This window comes from Pelophylax lessonae, assembly GCF_965119305.1.
Source record: "Pelophylax lessonae genome assembly, chromosome: 7".
Classification (NCBI taxonomy): domain Eukaryota; kingdom Metazoa; phylum Chordata; class Amphibia; order Anura; family Ranidae; genus Pelophylax; species Pelophylax lessonae.
The window spans coordinates 291,852,293-291,870,812 of NC_138774.1; the positions used below are offsets into that span (position 1 = coordinate 291,852,293).

The following is an 18,520-nucleotide window of genomic DNA, read 5'->3' on the forward strand; positions in this document are numbered from 1 at the left end:
AACAATGAACTTCTCTTATTTGCTCTCCCTTGGTCTGTTAAATATTCCTTCCACTGACACCAATGATGGGACACTATTCCTCCTACTGACACCAATGATGGGACACTATTCCTCCCACTAATACCAATGATGGGACACTATTCCTTCCACTGACACCAATGATGGGACACTATTCCTCCTACTGACACCAATGATGGGACATTATTCCTTCCACTGACACCAATGATGGGACATTATTCCTCTCACTGACACCAATGATGGGACACTATTCCTCCCACTGATACCAATGATGGGACACTATTCCTTCCAGTGACACCAATGATGGGACACTATTCCTCCCACTGATACCAATGATGGGACATTATTCCTCTCACTGATACCAATGATGGGGCACTATTCCTTCCACTGACACCAATAATGGGACACTATTCCTCCCACTGACACCAATGATGGGACATTATTCCTCTCACTGATACCAGTGATGGGGCACTATTCCTCCCACTGATACCAATGATGGGACATTATTCCTCTCACTGATACCAATGATGGGGCACTATTCCTCCCACTGACACCAATGATGGGGCACTATTCCTCTCACTGATACCAATGATGGGGCACTATTCCTCCTACTGATACCTATGATGGGACACTATTCCTCCCACTGATACCAATGATGGGACACTATTCCTCCCACTGATACCAATGATGGGACATTATTCCTCTCACTGATACCAATGATGGGGCACTATTCCTCCCACTGACACCAATGATGGGGCACTATTCCTCTCACTGATACCAATGATGGGGCACTATTCCTCCTACTGATACCAATGATGGGACACTATTCCTCCCACTGACACCAATGATGGGGCACTATTCCTCCCACTGATACCAATGATGGGACACTATTCCTCCCACTGATACCAATGATGGGGGCACTATTCCTCCTACTGATTCCAATGATGGGGCACTATTCCTCCCACTGACACCAATGATGGGACACTATTCCTTCCACTGACACCAATGATGGGGCACTATTCCTTCTAATGATACCAATGATGGGGCACTATTCCTCCCATTGACACCAATGATAGGGCACTATTCCTCCCACTGATACCAATGATGGGACACTATTCCTTCACTGACACCAATGATGGGGCACTATTCCTACCACTGATACCAATGATGGGACACTATTCCTCCCACTGATACCAATGATAGGGCACTATTCCTTCCACTGATACCAATGATGGGGCACTATTCCTCCCACTGATACCAATGATGGGGCACTATTCCTACCACTGATACCAGTGATGGGGCACTATTCCTCCCACTGATGCCAGGACATTTTTATTATCCCTTCAAGGATAGTACAGTGGTCCTTTGTATAGAAAGTTTGGAGACCCCTGCTCTGGATCATCTGTATTTATTGGGTTCTGTGTATAGAGCATTTCTATTCTATTTTTATTTCTTTTGGTTGAACTGGATGGACTTGTGTCTTTCTTCAACCTGACTATCTATGTAACTATGTGTATGTACTGCAGAGATGTTCTGATTTTTATTTTTTATTTTTTTGCCTTCCTCTGGATCAACTGTGGGTTTAGGATTCTGTATATGGAGGGTTCTATTTATTTTATTTTTTTTCCCACTGGTTGAATTAGATGGACTTGTGCTTTTTTCTACACTATGTAACTAATAACCCTTTCCAGTACAAATGTAACATTACACATACATCATTGGACTCTAAACTATTTTAATGTTAGGTGGAGTAAAACCAAATTTGATTTCCTGCTGCATCAAAGCAGGGGAATTCCCTCACCCCGGTGACACCATCAGAGGCATTTTTCTGCTGTGCCCTGAACTTCCTGGTGTGATGTCCCCATGTAGTATCCAATAAATATTAATGTATAACTAAACCTGATGTTGAAACCTTCGCATGCAAATGGAGGTTTTAAAAATAGAAAAACGTGTCACCACACCCTTCAGCAAATTTCCCAAAAGCAATGGGAGCATCATTGGCTACAGTTCCTGGGCGCCTACCTGATGAATAGTTGCCCCCACCCTTTTTGACTTTGATTATCCTCCACTACGATTTCTTCTGCACAACTGGACTGCCTACAACCTATCCTGATTGGGACGTATGACAGCTGTAAAAATTATATACTTATCTACATTGGTCTACTTGTAGGCAGGTGCAGTCCATGTCCTCCACTGCAGGTGGCGCTCGACCTTAGCAGCAATGTAGATGGGGGAGGAAGTTGTGAGGAACTTGATTTCTCTATGTTTTCCTCGATCACAGGGAGACAGCTCCAATTGGATGCTGATGTCCCATGTGACTTTGATGACCATCTTGGGAGAGGGCAGGGCCTCTTTAAGGCTTTGACTCCCAGGCTTGGCGCTCATTTTGCGAGTGGCTAGCGTAGGGAGAAGACCTTTGTGTGTTAGGGACAGTAAAGAGTAAGGGAAAGGTTCCGGAGGAGTAGGGAAAGCACAGGGACTACGCCAACCTCTCCTAGGAAGCCTCCCCATTGGGTTCGGACCGGCCAGGTCACATTCCACTCCTTGAGGCAGTCGCTGTTGGCATCTCCAGGTTTTCAGACATATTTATTTCGAGTTTTAATGGTATTGATCCCAATCTCTGTGATGTGCTCCATTCAGAGCCAAGTGATGCACTTCACTTGGCAGGGTCGGAGACTGAGAATTCCTAAGCATACCATGTATCAAACCAGATAGAATTTCTTGAGAAGCTGCACATATTGCACAACTGCCAAAATATCATGCCAGCTTTGATACCTCGCTGTTGGTTGAGTTGGAAGTTGCAGACTGTGCTCCACTGTCTATCAATAACCTAATATGGCTGCACCCTTTGGACCGGAAGTCTCTCCTGAAACCTATCATGCAGCCCTCCCTGCTGCTTTGGGATGGTATCAAGTATTCCAGAGATTTAATCTCCCACCACTGTCTGCTATTGTCCATTATCTGCAATCCCTCCTTCCCTCCAGCCTTCGAATCCCCTGGAATCGCCATTAACTGGATAGCATCCAAAATGGCTCACTTACACTCCTTGCTGACTTCTAGAGGATTCAATTTTTTACAGACCTTCAAAAAGGTCCCACTGTTGACCACCAGCTGAGCTATTCCGAATATGCAGGTCAGACACTATGTGATGTCAACCGTACTTCTTCGGGGAGACCCTATTACTTTGAGTTTAAGTGCAAAAATTATCCACATTCACTGGGGCTGATCTCTATAATCGCTATATAGAACCCTAAACTCTAACCTAAGCTAAGCTATGTCCGTAAATAGGAAAGCGACTTACAACTACGTGTTGACCCCGAACACTTGGAACCAAAGCTGGGCCACCAATAAATCTTCCTTGTGTAATGTTGCGGCGGTGGAAACTAATGACAGATTACTACTCCAGTGGTACATGGTTCCCACTGGGCTAACCCTTATCCATCCCAGCACTTCCGCACACTTTGTCAGGGTCTCAATATGAACCCAGGGCCTCTGCTGTGCCTGGCAGTAACTCTTCTTGCTGAGCCACCTGAGATGCTGCACAGTTCCCTGTATGAACAAGATCCTGATCTTGCCTTGTACCTTTTTTTTCGTGAACCTTCAAACTTTTTGCTCCTCCTATGAACTTCCTATTGAGCCATGCGGTTGCACTTCCTGTTTGACAGATTATTGTGGTCTCTCTAGCCAATAACTCTCTCGTCACTTCTGCTGCCATCCGTATTTTCACTACTACTCGTTACCAACCTTTGACTTGTTGCTCCACTACATTTATTCTTGAACCCAACCGGCAACCATTTGTTGTCAACCGTTGGCTTGTTTCTCAACTACACTTATTCTTGATCCCAACCGGCAACCATTAATTGTCAACCTTTGGCTTTTTCCTCAACTACACCTATTATTGATCTCAACTGGCAACCATGTGTTGTCAACCTTTGGCTTGTTCCTCAACTACACTTATTCTTGATCCCAACCGGCAACCATTCGTTGTCAACCGTTGGCTTGTTCCTCAACTACACTTATTCTTGATCCCAACCGGCAACTATTCGTTATAAACCTTTGGCTTGATCCTCAATTACACTTATTCTTGATCCAGACTGGCAACCCTTCGTTATCAACATTTGGCTTGTTCCTCAATTACACTTATTCTTGATCCAGACTGGCAACCCTTCGTTATCAACATTTGGCTTGTTCCTCAACTACTTTTTCTTAATCCCTAACGGCAACCACTCGCTACCAACCTTTGGCTTGTTCCTCGACTACGCTTATGCTTGATCCCTACCTGACACATCTGCTACCGGACCCTGGCTTGCTCAACACCTGGTATGGTGTTCCCGAGGACCATGACCTAGTACTAAGACACAGCAAAGCCCATCTCCACCATCAAGAGCTCAGGTAAATACTGGTTAATGCTTAGACTCCAAAGCACACTTTTTTTGCCAAGCAGTGCCATTGCATCCACTGGAAGCCCCCCTTAACTGGAAACCAGAGGGATTATCTAAACCTGAATTTCATCTCATGAGACCTATCCTTAGCCACAAAGCATGGCTCGCAAAGCACCTGTCTGTCTCAGAAGTCAAATCTCAAGTACATTAGACCCTACTCAACAGGCTCCAGCAAGGTAACATTACCATCTTCCGCATGGCTTTGACCGCCGACTGTTAGAACTTTAAAGTGGAGTTCCACCCTATTTTTATACTTACCTCCATCTTCTCGCTCCGGGTCACCTGAAAAAGAAATGGATAATCGCATATTTTTTTTTTTTTTTACTTACCTCGTAGCGAAGAAAAAATACTTACCTTACTTCCTTCTTCCTCGGCCGCGGCCCGTCGTCACTTCCTGGCTCTGCAATGATTCCTGGGAGCTGAACGTCATAGCTCCCAGGAATCATTGCGCCTGCACCGGCCCCGACGTCAGTTCCGGGTCGCGCGCGTCATCCCCTTCTAAACAGCTTCTGGGCATGCCCAGAAGCTGTAGAGGGATGACGCGCGCGACCCGGAAGTGACGTCGGGGCCGGCGCAGAGCATCGTGGGACCAAAGAAGGCGGAAGAAGACGCCGAAGGGGATCTCGCTGGCTTCAAGCTGCCCACATCTGAGATGGCAGCGCTGGACAAGACGTTTGCAAGGTAAGTATTTGTCCTAACAGGTAAGTGCAACCCGGGACAGATCAGAGGCTAGCCATTGTGGAATGCACTAGCCCTGACTGTCCCGGGGGTATTAAAAAAAAAAAAAAAAATCCAGGGTGGAACTCCGCTTTAAAAACAATTTTCACAATGAACCTGGGTCTAAGAACGTTGACCCCCCCCCCCCCCCTTAACGATGGGTTCTCCTCCCCTCTTCTACCTAACTGCTAATAAGCTGGCCATGGATGGAAATTCATCTAGTTCAGTAGGAACCGGCCAAATTTCTATCCATCCGGAGTGATGGGGAACCTTGGCACCCCAGGTGTTTTGGAACTACATTTCCCATGATGCTCCACTATACTGCAGAGTGCATAAGCATCATGGTAAATGTAGTTCCAAAACATCTGGGGTGCCAAGGTTCCCCATCACTGATCTAAGGGCAGACTGGTTGTACTGAAGTCGATCCATCGATCAACTCCAGTACAACCAGCCCGTCTGATTTTTTGCATGCGATTACTGCTGGTGGCTATATTGTTACTTTCTGTTGGCTTTAATATTTAAAAATATATAAGAATTCCAAAAAATATATAACAATTAGTACATAATCCAAAAATACTATAAAAAAATAAATGCATATCTGTCAATTGCCTAATTTGCACAGAACGGGCAAAGTTATATTTTTATACATACACCTCCACGCAATAGACTTTAAGGTTTTATTTACTAAGGTCAAAGATGCAAAACAATTTGCAAGGTATAAAAACATACATAAAAAAAAAAAAAAAAAAACTTTTCTTTTTTGCAAGCAATAAAAAACTGACAGGGGTCCTTATCTACTCTAAAACAAATGGCGTTAGATACACTTTAGCATGTTTTAGAAAAAAATAAAAAATAAAGTGATCATTTCTTACTAGAACCCTTACCTCCTTACCTACCGGTACTCTAAAAAAAAAAAAAAAAAAAATTGTATCTAAAGCCTTTTTTTTTTTTTTTTTTTTTTTTTTTAGAGTAGGTAAGGGCTCTGGTAAGAAATTTATCTCCTTAATTATTTTTTCTAAAACATGCTAAATATATATCTAAATCCGTTGGTTCTGGCAAGAAATTATCTTTTATTTTATTTTATTTTTATTTTTATTTTTCTAAAACATGCTAAAGTGTATGTAAAGCAATTTCTTTCAGAGTAGGTAAGGGCTCTGATAAGAAATTATCTCTTTATTTTATTTTTCTAAAACATGCTAAAGTGTATCTAAAGCAATTTTTTTCAGAGTAGGCAAGGGTTTTGGTAAGAAATTCTCATTCGTTTTTTTTTTTTTTCTAAAACTTGCTAATGCTAAAGTGTATCGAGCATGTTTTATAAAAAAAAAAAAAAGGAATGAGAATTTCTTACCAAAACCGTTGACTACTCTGAAAAAAATTGCTTTAGATACACTTTAGCATGTTTTAGAAAAAAAAAAAAACTAATGAGAATTTCTTACCAGAGCCCTTACCTACTCTAAAAAAAATGGCTTTAGATGAATTTTAGCATGTTTTAGAAAAATAAAATAAGAGAGAATTTCTTACCAGAACCCTTACCCCCTTACCTACTCTAAAAAAAATAACAAAAAAAAAAAAAAAAATGGCTTTCGATACACTTTAGCATTAGCAAGTTTTAGAAAAAAAAAAAAAAAACTAATGAGAATTTCTTACCAAAACCCTTGCCTACTCTGAAAAAAATTGCTTTAGATACACTTTAGCATGTTTTAGAAAAATAAAATAAAGAGATCATTTCTTATCAGAGCCCTTACCTACTCTGAAAGAAATTGCTTTACATACACTTTAGCATGTTTTAGAAAAATAAAAATAAAAATAAAATAAAATAAAAGATAATTTCTTGCCAGAACCAACGGATTTAGATATAAATTTAGCATGTTTTAGAAAAAATAATTAAGGAGATAAATTTCTTACCAGAGCCCTTACCTACTCTAAAAAAAAAAAAAAGGCTTTAGATACAATTTAGCATGTTTTAGAAAAAATAATTAAGAGATAAATTTCTTACCAGAGCCCTTACCTACTCTAAAAAAAAAAAAAAAAGGCTTTAGATACAATTTAGCATGTTTTAGAAAAAATAATTAGGAGATAAATTTCTTACCAGAACCCTTACCTACTCTAAAAAAATGGCTTCAGATACACTTTAGCATGTTTTAAAAATAAAAAAATAAGAGATCATTTCTTACCAAAACCCTTACCTCCTTTAAAAAAAAAAAAAAAAAAAACCCAAACAAAAAAATGGCTTTCGATACACTTTCGATACACTTTCGATACACTGCATGTTTTAGAAAAAACAAAAAAAAAAAATGAGAATTTCTTACCAAAACCCTTGACTACTCTGAAAAAAAAACAATATTGCTTTAGATACACTTTAGCATGTTTTAGAAAAATAAAATAAAGAGATAATTTCTTGCCAGAGCCCTTACCTACTCTGAAAAAAATGGCTTTAGATACACTTTAGCATGATTTAGAAAAAGAAAATTAATATTTTTTTACCAGAATTACAGCAGAGAACCAGTGGTTGACGATCCAGTTTCCCATTGTGGCTCCTTCTTCTTTCGGCTCTCCTGGTACGTTTTCTGTTCTCTCTGCACTGCCAACTGTTACCTCAACTGTTGCTTCCTAGTCTATCCTCAGTCCTTCTCTCCACTTTGACAGGTAGAGTAGGGCTGTGGAGGAAGTCTGCAGGTATTTAATCGCTGTGTCTTTAACTCCAAAGTGATGCAACCCGATATTTCCAAAGGTTGGCCCTGCCCTCGTCTCATGGACACCAAGTGTAGAACCACATTGTAGGCATGCCGCATCTCTTAGTCACTCCTTCACTCTCCAACAGGTAAAATCCCGGCAATACTCTACAGGAAATAATTCCATTATTTTTTTTTAGGATTACTTTTTTTTTCTGCATTTTACATTTCTAAATTTTAACTCTTGACTTAAATACAATGTATACAACAGGGCCAAATATATACAAAATTCTAAATTTTAACTCTTGACTTAAATACAATGTATACAACAGGGCCAAATATATACAAAATAAAAGAAAATATAATAATAAATGTCAATAACAATTAGGGCTCTTTCACACGGGCGTTCCGTATGTCCGTTTTTCATCCCATCCGTTTGCGGATGAAAAACGGACATAATGTATCTCTATGTAAATACGGATGTCATCGGATGATCATCCTCTGACATCCGTTTTTTGTCAGTTCAGTTCAGTTCAGTTCAGTTCAGTTTTTTTGAACGGAGGAGAACCCTATTTTTTCTTCCTTTCAAAAAACGGAACTGAAGCAAAAACGGATGTCAGTGGTGTCATCCGCAGACATCCGTATTTACATAGACATGCATTATGTCAGTTTTTCATCCGCAAACGGATGGGATGAAAAACGGACATACGGACCGGATGACACAAGTGTCATCCGTGTCCGTTACAAAAAAAAAAAAAAAGGACCTGATCGGGCAAAAAAAAAGGAACGCCCGTGTGAAAGAGCCCTTAAAAGAATGCAACAATGTGTCTCTTGGTCAATAAAAAAGTGGTGGTAAATGTAAAAGGTTTTTTTTTTAATACATTTCTTTTAAATACATAAACATACAGTATCTCACAAAAGTAAGTACACCCCTCACATGTTTTGTAAATGTTTTATTATATCTTTTCATGTGACAACACTGAAGAAATGACACTTTGCTACAATGTAAAGTAGTGAGTGTACAGCTTGTATAACAGTGTAAATTTGCTGTCCCCTCAAAATAACTCAACACACAGCCATTAATGTCTAAACCGCTGGCAACAAAAGTGAGTACACCCCTAAGTGACAATGTCCAAATTGGGCCCAAAGTGTCAATATTTTGTGTGGCCACCATTATTTTCCAGCACTGCCTTAACCCTCTTGGGCATGGAGTTCACCAGAGCTTCACAGATTGCCACTGGAGTCCTCTTCCCCTCCCCCATGATGACATCACAGAGCTGGTGGATGTTAGAGACCTTGCGCTCCTCCACCTTCCATTTGAGGATGCTCCACAGATTCTCAATAGGGTTTAGGTCTGGAGACATGCTTGGCCAATCCATCATCTTTACCCTCAGCATCTTTAGCAAGGCAGTGGTCATCTTGGAGGTGTTTGGGGTCGTTATGTTGGAATACTGCCCTGCGGCCCAGTCTCTGAAGGGAGGGGATCATGCTCTGCTTCAGTATGTCACAGTACAGTGGCATTCATGGTTCCCTCAATGAACTGTAGCCCCCCAGTGCTGGCAGCACTCATGCAGCCCCAGACCATGACACTCCCACCACCATGCTTGACTGTAGGGAAGACACACTTGTCTTTGTACTCCTCACCTGGTTGCCGCCACACACGCTTGACACCATCTGAACCAAAGAAGTTTATCTTGGTCTCATCAGACCACAGGAGATGGTTCCAGTAATCCATGTCCTTAGTCTGCTTGTCTTCAGCAAACTGTTTGCGGGCTTTCTTGTGCATCATCTTTAGAAGAGGCTTCCTTCTGGGATGACAGCCATGCAGACCAATTTGATGCAGTGTGCGGCGTATGGTCTGAGCACTGACAGGCTGACCCTCCACCCCTTCAACCTCTGCAGCAATGCTGGCAGCACTCATACATCTATTTCCCAAAGACAACCTCTGGCTATGACGCTGAGCATGTGCACTCAACTTCTTTGGTCGACCATGGCGAGGCCTGTTCTGAGTGGAACCTGTCCTGTTAAACTGCTGTAGGGTCTTGGCCACCGTGCTGCAGCTCAGTTTCAGGGTCTTGGCAATCTTCTTATAGCCTAGGCCATCTTTATGTAGGGCAACAATTCTTTTTTTCAGATACTCAGAGAGTTCTTTGCCATGAGGTGCCATGTTGAACTTCCAGTGACCAGTATGAGAGAGTGAGAGCGATAAAACCGATAACACCTGCTCCCCATTCACACCTGAGACCTTGTAACACTAACGAGTCACATGACACCTGGAGGGAAAATGGCTAATTGAGCCTATTTTGAACATTTTCACTAAGGCCCCTTTTACACATACGGTCCGTTTGTCCATTTTTCATCCATCCGTTGATGGATGAAAAACGGACATTAATGCATCTCTATGTAGAAACGGATGACAACGGATGATCATCCGTTAACATCCGTTTTCATCCGCTTCTGTCAATGTCGGTTTTTTGGAACAGATGAATGCCCTACGGATCAGACAAAAAACGGATGTAAACGGACAAACAGTCCGTTTTTCATCCGTTTTTGCATTGGTAGTGGATGTAAAAAAAAAACGGATGATGAGAATTGTAGTACCTGAACAACTGGAGGGCCATAGTTTGAAGACTCCTGCACTAGATTTTAGTTAGGGGTATCAGAGTAAAGGGGGGTGAATACAAATACACGCCATACTTTTCACTATTTGTAAAAAAATGTTGAAAACCAGTTATCATTTTCCTTCCACTTCACAATTATGTGCCATTCCCATGATGCTTAACTACAGTGCAGATTGCATGAGCATCATGGGACATGTAGTTCCAAAACATTTGGGGTGCAAAGGTTCGCCATCACTGGTCTATCACATAAAATACATTTAGATTTTTGGTTCTAAAATGACAAAATGTGGAACATTCAAGGGGTATGAATACTTTTTCAAGGCCCTGTACCAAGGGGTTGGTTTATAAAGAATTTGAATAGCCATTCGCCTAGTGAAAGTACACACATGGGGCAAAAAAACTAATGTAAATAGGGTTACGTCCTGTGCTGTGAGAAAGTAAGTAATGGATTTAAAATGGAAAATACCCCATTTGGCCTCTAGATGGAGTGAAGTATCACAGGAATTTCCTATAATATCTCCATCTAGTGGCCAAATGCAGTATTTATCATTTTGAATCAATGATTTAAGCATTTAATACTAAAGTGAAATCAACTCCCTTCCACATCGGAAGAAAAACTTGGACTAGAATTGGATGTGGTTTTCGATGTGGTTGGAAGTTGGTTCGGTTTGAGATTGTATTTATTTTAGATTTATTGACCAGATGACACATGGTTATATTTGTTTCAATCTTTATTGACACTTTGTTTTGGCAGCGTTGTGCACATTGTATCCTATTTGCTCTTTCTACCGAAAGTGTTGCAACCGGCCAACATTTCAAGGGTTAGTCCTCCTCTAAAGTCACACTGGGAGAACAGGTTCATGGCGAGAGTGCTAAAATAAACACTCACTGTTACTGGAAAATGGGATTTCCCTCGTCACCTATATTAAAAAAAAAAAGACATAAAGCATATTCTAAAAATAGAAACTGTATGATGGATACGAGATTTTATTGCGGCAAATGGCAAATCAAGATCTCACGGTTAAAGCTGAAGGCCCAGATATAATACATAATGTACGGGGGCTGGTAATACCAGCCTAAAGCTGCCCATAGACTATACAATCTCCTGTAACTCTTTGCCTACTGGGGCAATACTTAGATATTTCGGACACAAAATCTGCATTTTTTTCTATAAAATTATAGCAGGGGCCCTGTGGAATAAAATAGTGGCTGCTGCTATTATTTCTCGCAATATTTGGGCAGCCCAGAAGAGGAGGATCTGATGTCATTAGGGGGGGGGGACTGTGATGTATAGGGAGGACTCTAATGTGATGGGGGCATCCAACATGGAGGAGGGACACGAACATAAAGGGGGGCTCTGGTGGGGGCAGGGGCAGACTGGCAACTTTCGGCCCAGAGGGCAAGTACAAACCAGAGGCTAATGGTGCAGCGAATTGGCCCCCCTCCCACTCCTCTCCCTGAAGCCCTGCTCCAGATACTCTCTACTTACCGTCTGAATCCGGGTTTCCAACCTGGCCAGCTGGGGGACTTTGGGGGGAGCTGGGACAGATCGGTTGGGGCTGGCCGGGGCAGAAGTCTCCAGTGGGGCATGGAATCAGCCTCTGCTCAGACATAGTTTACACCATCCATGCTGGGGGGGGGGGGGGGGCTGCGCTTTGTCCTTGTCTTCAACCTGCACTCAGTAGGTCAGCGGTGGGGACTTTTTACTTCTCTTCACTAGGAATCCTTTAGGGATGTCTGTGGCAGAAGCGATGCAGCCTTTTTATGGGCATCAAACTGCCCCCTTGCCCCCTGGCCCAGTCCTCCCCTGGATGGGGGAACCTCTGATGTATTGGGTGGCCTTTGATGTAAAGGGGGGCTCTGACATGACGGGGGACCTCTGACAAGGTGGAGGCCCTCTGATGTGATTGTAGGAACCTCTGCTTTTATGGGTGGCCTTTAATTTAAAGAGGGCGCTAATGTAAAGGGGGGACCTCTGACATGATGGGTGGCCTTTGATGTAAAGGGGGCTTTGGTGTGATGGGTGGCTTTTGCTGTAAAGGGCAGCTCTGATGTAATAAGGGGACCTCTGATGTAATAAGGGGACCTCCGATGTGATGGGTGGTCTTTGATGTAAAGGGAGTTTTGATGTGATGGGTGGTCTTGGATGTAAAGGGGGTTTTGATGTGATGGGGGGGGGGGGTAATGTGATGGGTGGCCTTTGATGTAAAGGAACCTCTAATGTGATGGGTGGCCTTTGATGTAAAGTGGGGCTCTAATGCAATAAGGGGTCCTCTGATGTAATAAGGGGACCTCCGATGTGATGGGTGGTCTTTGATGTAAAGGGGGCTCTGATGTGATGGGGGGGGGGGGTAATGTGATGGGTGGCCTTTGATGTAAAGGAACCTCTAATGTGATGGGTGGCCTTTGATGTAAAGTGGGGGTGTGATGTAATGGAGGACCTCTGACACGATGGGTGGCCTTTGATGTAAAGTGTCTCTGATGTGATGGGTGGCCTTTGAAGTAAAGAGGGCTCTGATGTGGTGGGGGGACCTCTGACACAATGCGGGACCTCTGATGTGATGGGTGGTCTTTTATGTAAAGGGGGGCTCTGACACGATGGGTGGAGGGGGGGGGGGCTCTAATGCGATTGGTGGACTTTAATGTAATAAGGACTCTGATATAGGGAGGAAGATGTTATGGGGGACCTCTGACAGGATGGGGGCTCTTCTCATTTGATGGGTGGCTTTGGATGTAAAGGGGGCTTGATGTGCTGGGGCCTTTTGATGTGCAGGAGGACTCAGATGTGATGGGGGGGGGGGGGCTCTAATATGAAGGTTTAGGGGAGATTTTGATGCAAAGGTAATTTCATCAAGGTGGTTGTGTGCATCGTCCCAGTCTCAGGTTTCTGATTGTAGCATTTACATTTTTGGGGTGACTCAAGATTTTGCAGGGTTCAAGAACATAAAAATGTTTGAGAAATTCTGCCTTAAATAAGCTAAGTCAGTGTTATGGGAGTCAGTTATTTAATAGTTTCCTCACAATGGAATGCCTGATTGGACTTTCTATGATAGGGTACTCCCAAGAGTGCAACAATGCCCATAATCCATTGCTCCTTCAGCCCTGATCCCTTGGGAATGGTAAAAAGAATATTTATTATAGTGAATGAGAGGCTGGAGGACAGGATATAGCCAGGGATATACCCATTGCTTCCACCTGTCCCTCACTTCAAGGGATCGTTCTTCTTTCGGAACCAAATCCCAGTGCCTTGCACCCCCTAAAATGTAAGGAATTGCCGTGAGTGGGCCTGGAGTGTATGCTGTACACAGTCACAGGCAGTGACCACATACAGAAAAATAATTAAAACAACGAAGAGTTGTTAGCAGAACAGACATGCAAACCCCCAAAAAAGAGGAAAAAAAAAACTTTGACTTTTAAAAAATTTTTAGTTCCACTTTAAAACCACCAGCTGCCGCCATATTGTGTATTGCAAATGTAATTTAAAAAACCCAACTTCTTATCATGTAAAACCAATAGATGGCGCTATGCAGTAAGATTTAAACAGAGGAATACTCGCTCTTCCCATTTCTGGTACAGATAAGAAAATCAACAAAATTCAAGGATTTCACGTGTCGTTATTTACGAACAGTGGCGGCTGGTGCTCAACAAAAAAATTTAATAGGTATTGCTTTGCGGCAAAAAACGCTGTAAAAATTTGCGTGACTTAAACAATCATTAGGTTGGTTCAAGATTGACCAGCGTGTCCCCATTCAATGCACAGTGACCAGCATGTCCCCCATCAATGCACAGTGACCTGACCAGCATGTCCCCATTAATGCACAGTGACCTGACCAGCATGTTCCCATTAATGCACAGTGACCTGACCAGCATGTTCCCCATCAATGCACAGTGACCTGACCAGCATGTTCCCCATCAATGCACAGTGACCTGACCAGCATGTTCCCCATCAATGCACAGTGACCTGACCAGCATGTCCCCATCAATGCACAGTGACCTGACCAGCATGTCCCCATTAATGCACAGTGACCTGACCAGCATGTTCCCATTAATGCACAGTGAGCACCAGAAGAGCGCCAATCAGCGCCTCTGCCAGCACTAGGTCCGGCGCCCCTAGTGGGCAAAAATTGTAATTTTTTTAATATTTTTTTTATTTAATCTTTTTTTTCCTTCTTCTTTTTTTTGGGGGGGGGGGGGGGGGGAGTGGTGCCCCTGCGCCCCCTATCGGCCGGCCGCCACTGTTTACGAATTATATTGTTGCTGGTTGTAGTGCTCAATGACTAGGCCTGCATACTTGTAGAGGTCATGTCTTTTATTCATGTACTGCTGGACTAGTAATCCCCTTTAACTACTTAAAGTGAACCTTCACCCCTTTTCTTAAGGTTCTTCTCCCATGTGCTCTCCCTTTTACACTGGAAATAAACTTTTTTTTTAATAAGTCAAAAATGTTTTTCTTAGAATCATGTCCCTAATCCAGGGGTGTAACTACAGGGGTTGCAGGGGTTACAATTGCAACCGGGCCCCATGCTCCAAGGGGCCTGTGCGGCTCCCCTGTACACCTGGATAGGGGGGGGCAGCATGTAGAGAAATCACTGTCCTCCTTTTTCCTCCTGTAGCTGCAGGAGGAAAATTGTATGCTGCCCCCCCCCCCCCACTTCTCCTATCCAGTTCACTTGTGTTCTGCTGTCTTTGGGCCCCTGTGTGCTCCCCTGCCCCCCCCCCCACCCCACTGTCATCCCTCCCATCTCCTGTCAGCTGCTGCAGGGGATGTGTCACAATAGAAAACCAGGAAGGGGGTCGGTAAATATGTAATTTACCAGCTCCTTCCTTTTCTGAATGGACAGACTCAGAAGGCTGTAGATGGAGTAGGTTGGTTCAGGGAGCAGATAGTAGGATGACTCGGAAGGCTGTAGATGAAGTAGGTTGGTTCAGGGAGCAGACAGTAGGACGACTTGGAAGGCTATGTATGGAGTAGGTTACTTCACTATTTACACTGCACTGCCTGGACTGCAAAAGTGATCGGCGGCTATACAGCCGGCTAAACAAGCAGAGCACAAGCTGACAGTTGCAGCATCAGCCATTAACAGTTCACTCTTCGGACGTACGCGTTACGTCAAAAGAGCTGAACTAGTTAAGTAGCGTTGAGTGCTGCCTGCTTTCTTTTTCTGGCTTCTAGGGTCATTTTTTTGTTTTCAATTCTCTGAGTACATTTCATTATCATCTCACATACCAAGGAAATGACATAATTCAATAATAACATTACATTTTTTTTTCCCCTTCCCCGGTCAGATGACGTTCATAACGCTCAAATGAAAAAGAGAAACAAACAACAACTAAACAGAAAACACGGATGGCAAGTACTGATGTCACAGCATTGTATTTCATCATATCACCTTCAACCAATCCTTTAACAAAGCTTAATCTTACGCTCTCCTCATTTCGCCCGCTTGCGTTGCAGGCTCCAGCTAGAAATGAAGGCATATTACCAATTTAGGTAAAATTTCACGACAGCATATAGTTTGTTACAAGTGCAACACACTTCAATTTTAAATAGGAAACAAAAAAAATAAAATTCTTCATTTAAGCTGAACTCCAGGCACATTAATATATAAAAAATACACAAATGAATGCAGCTAGGTATTTATTAACCACTTGCCCTCCGGAACATTTACCCCCCACTTCATGACCAGGCCATTTTTTTTGCTATTCGGCATTGCGCTACATTAACTGTCAATTGCAATGCTGTGCGCAAACAAAATATTATAAATTTTTTTCACACAAGTAGAGCTTTCTTTTGGTGGGATTCGATCACCCCAGAATGGTTTATCAGGGATCATAAAACGCAGTGGTGGCTGGTGCTCCATTGGCCGGGAGGGGGGGGCGGCAGACGGACCACACCATACACCCCCCCCCGTACCACACCAGCCGCACACCATACCCCCCCCCCCCCCAGTTGACGGCTCACTCACTGTGAACATGTGGAGGGCAGGCAGGCAGCGGCGGCTTCTCCTCAGTCTCCTGGGTCTCCTCCTTCCTCCTTGGCCAATGCCATGGCTTCTCCTTTCAGTCAATTGGGAAATGGGTCTCATGATTGGCCAGGATGAGGATCCATGTGACAATAGTGAATATTCATTCGCTATTGTCACACAACTGGGTGGGCTCAGGGCGCAGTGTTCTGCGCCCCGAGCCCACCCTTTTTTGAAGCCTATTAGAGCCTCTGGCTCTAATCACATGCTTAAAAAAACAAAAAAAAACCCCATTAGAATCCATGTGTCCGGCGCTCTGCATGTAGATTAGGGGGCCGGTCGCATGGATAGGGGGGCGGCAGCCCTGCGCCCCCAATGGACGGGCCGCCCCTGATAAAACGGTCGACCAAATGTAAGCCATAAAATGACGCAATATCACAATTAAAAATAAATCATGTGATGTGTTTATATAATATCTAATAAACGTTTGTTTTAAGATAATCCTGTTTGTACCCTCAAAAATAAATGCTCTTGAAGAAGCTACAAAGCTAAGCGAAACGCGTTGACCGCCTAACTGGACAAGAGTATCTGGATGATATGTATATGCTACAGATTTTTGGATACATATAGTTAGTTCTTTTCGAGGGTATGCTGTTAGGGGATGTTCCCCTTGTTGTAGCTTTTTTTTTTTGTGAAATAAAATATAATTTTTATAAGTATACATGTATGTGTCTCATGTTGTATCTTTAACCACTTCTGAAGCGGAAGGATTTGCCCCCTTAATGACCAGGCCACTTTTTGCGATTTGGCACTGCGTTACTTTAACGGACAATTGCGCAGTCGTGCGATGCTGTACCCAAATAAAATTGATGTCCTTTTTTCCCCCACAAACAGAGCTTTCTTTTGGTGGTATTTGATACCCTGCGCGATTTTAATTTTTTAGCGCTATAAAAAAAAATGAGCGACAATTCTGAAAAAAAAAATATTTTTCACTTTCCGCTATATAACACTCGCAAAAAAAAATTTTAAATCAAATTTTTATCTTTTTAGGCCAATTTGTATTCTGCTACATATTTTTGGTAAAAAAAAAATCCCAATAAGCGTATTTTGAAAAGTTATCGGGTCTACAAACTAGGGGAAAGATTTATGTAATTGTTATTTATTTATTTTTACTAGTAATGGCGGTGATCTGCGATTTTTAGTGGGACTGCGACATTGCGGCGGACAGTTCAGACCCCTAATTGATATTTTTGGCACTTTTGGGGGGACCAATGACATTACTACAGTGACAGGGCATTATATTTAGCACTGGTTACTGTAGTAATGACACAGACAGGGAAGGGGTTATCTCAGGGGTGATCAAAGAGTTAAGTGTGAGTCTAGGGGGGGCTTTCTAACTGTGTGTGGGGTGGGCTTGTGAAATCAACACAGAGACCTGTGTTCCTAAATAGGAGGCGCTCTGCATTGATTCCAGAGAGAACAACAGTCTGCTGTGTTTACAACAGCAGACCGGCGTTCCCTCTTCACGGGGAGCGATCGCAGGTGACCGGGGGCAATCGGGGCCGCCGGCCCTGTGGTTTTGCTTCCCCGCTGGGGAGTGGGAATGCGTGCACGCCCCCAGGATCGCTCCCGCAGACCGCCGTACAAGCACGTAGGGACCTTCAGCTACGAAGCTGGAGGAAGTATCAATGGACTACAAGTACAATGACGTCTCCATTGACAACGATAAGTCCCGGTGGCAGATGGGATCTGTAGTGTTTTCATTCACAACTTCCTGTGGATTAATGATGCAGCTGTGTGGGCGGGGCCACGCTGATTTCAAAACTTTACAAGATGCTGCAGGAAGAAGCCCCCTATCCTGTAAAATTAAAGCGGCGGTTTTAGGGTGTTAGGGTGGGGGGCGGTGCATGCTGAACTTGGTTCCTGTTGCACCCTGAGGCATTATTCATGCATTATTCATACCCTGCAGGTGCGACCGAGCGCACTCGCTTATTTTGCGCACTGCAATTAGGGCAGCCCATTAATTTCAATGTGTGAAAAATGTACAGAAAAGGTTAAAGTCAAAAGTAAAAGTCACGCCCACTCAT

The 18,520-nt window shown here is 43.2% G+C and overlaps 1 protein-coding gene across 1 annotated transcript in view; it reads right to left on the reverse strand.

The window, feature by feature from the left end:
* The window catches only part of NOX1 (NADPH oxidase 1), a 42,684-nt gene extending 34,869 nt beyond the window's left edge, over positions 1 to 7,815 (reverse strand). The window contains exon 1 of the mRNA XM_082263349.1: positions 7,662 to 7,815. Coding sequence (XP_082119475.1) covers positions 7,662 to 7,706 — 45 coding nt within the window. The 5' untranslated portion in view covers positions 7,707 to 7,815. The remainder of the gene's footprint in view (positions 1 to 7,661) is intronic.
* Between the last annotated feature and the right edge of the window lie 10,705 nt (positions 7,816 to 18,520).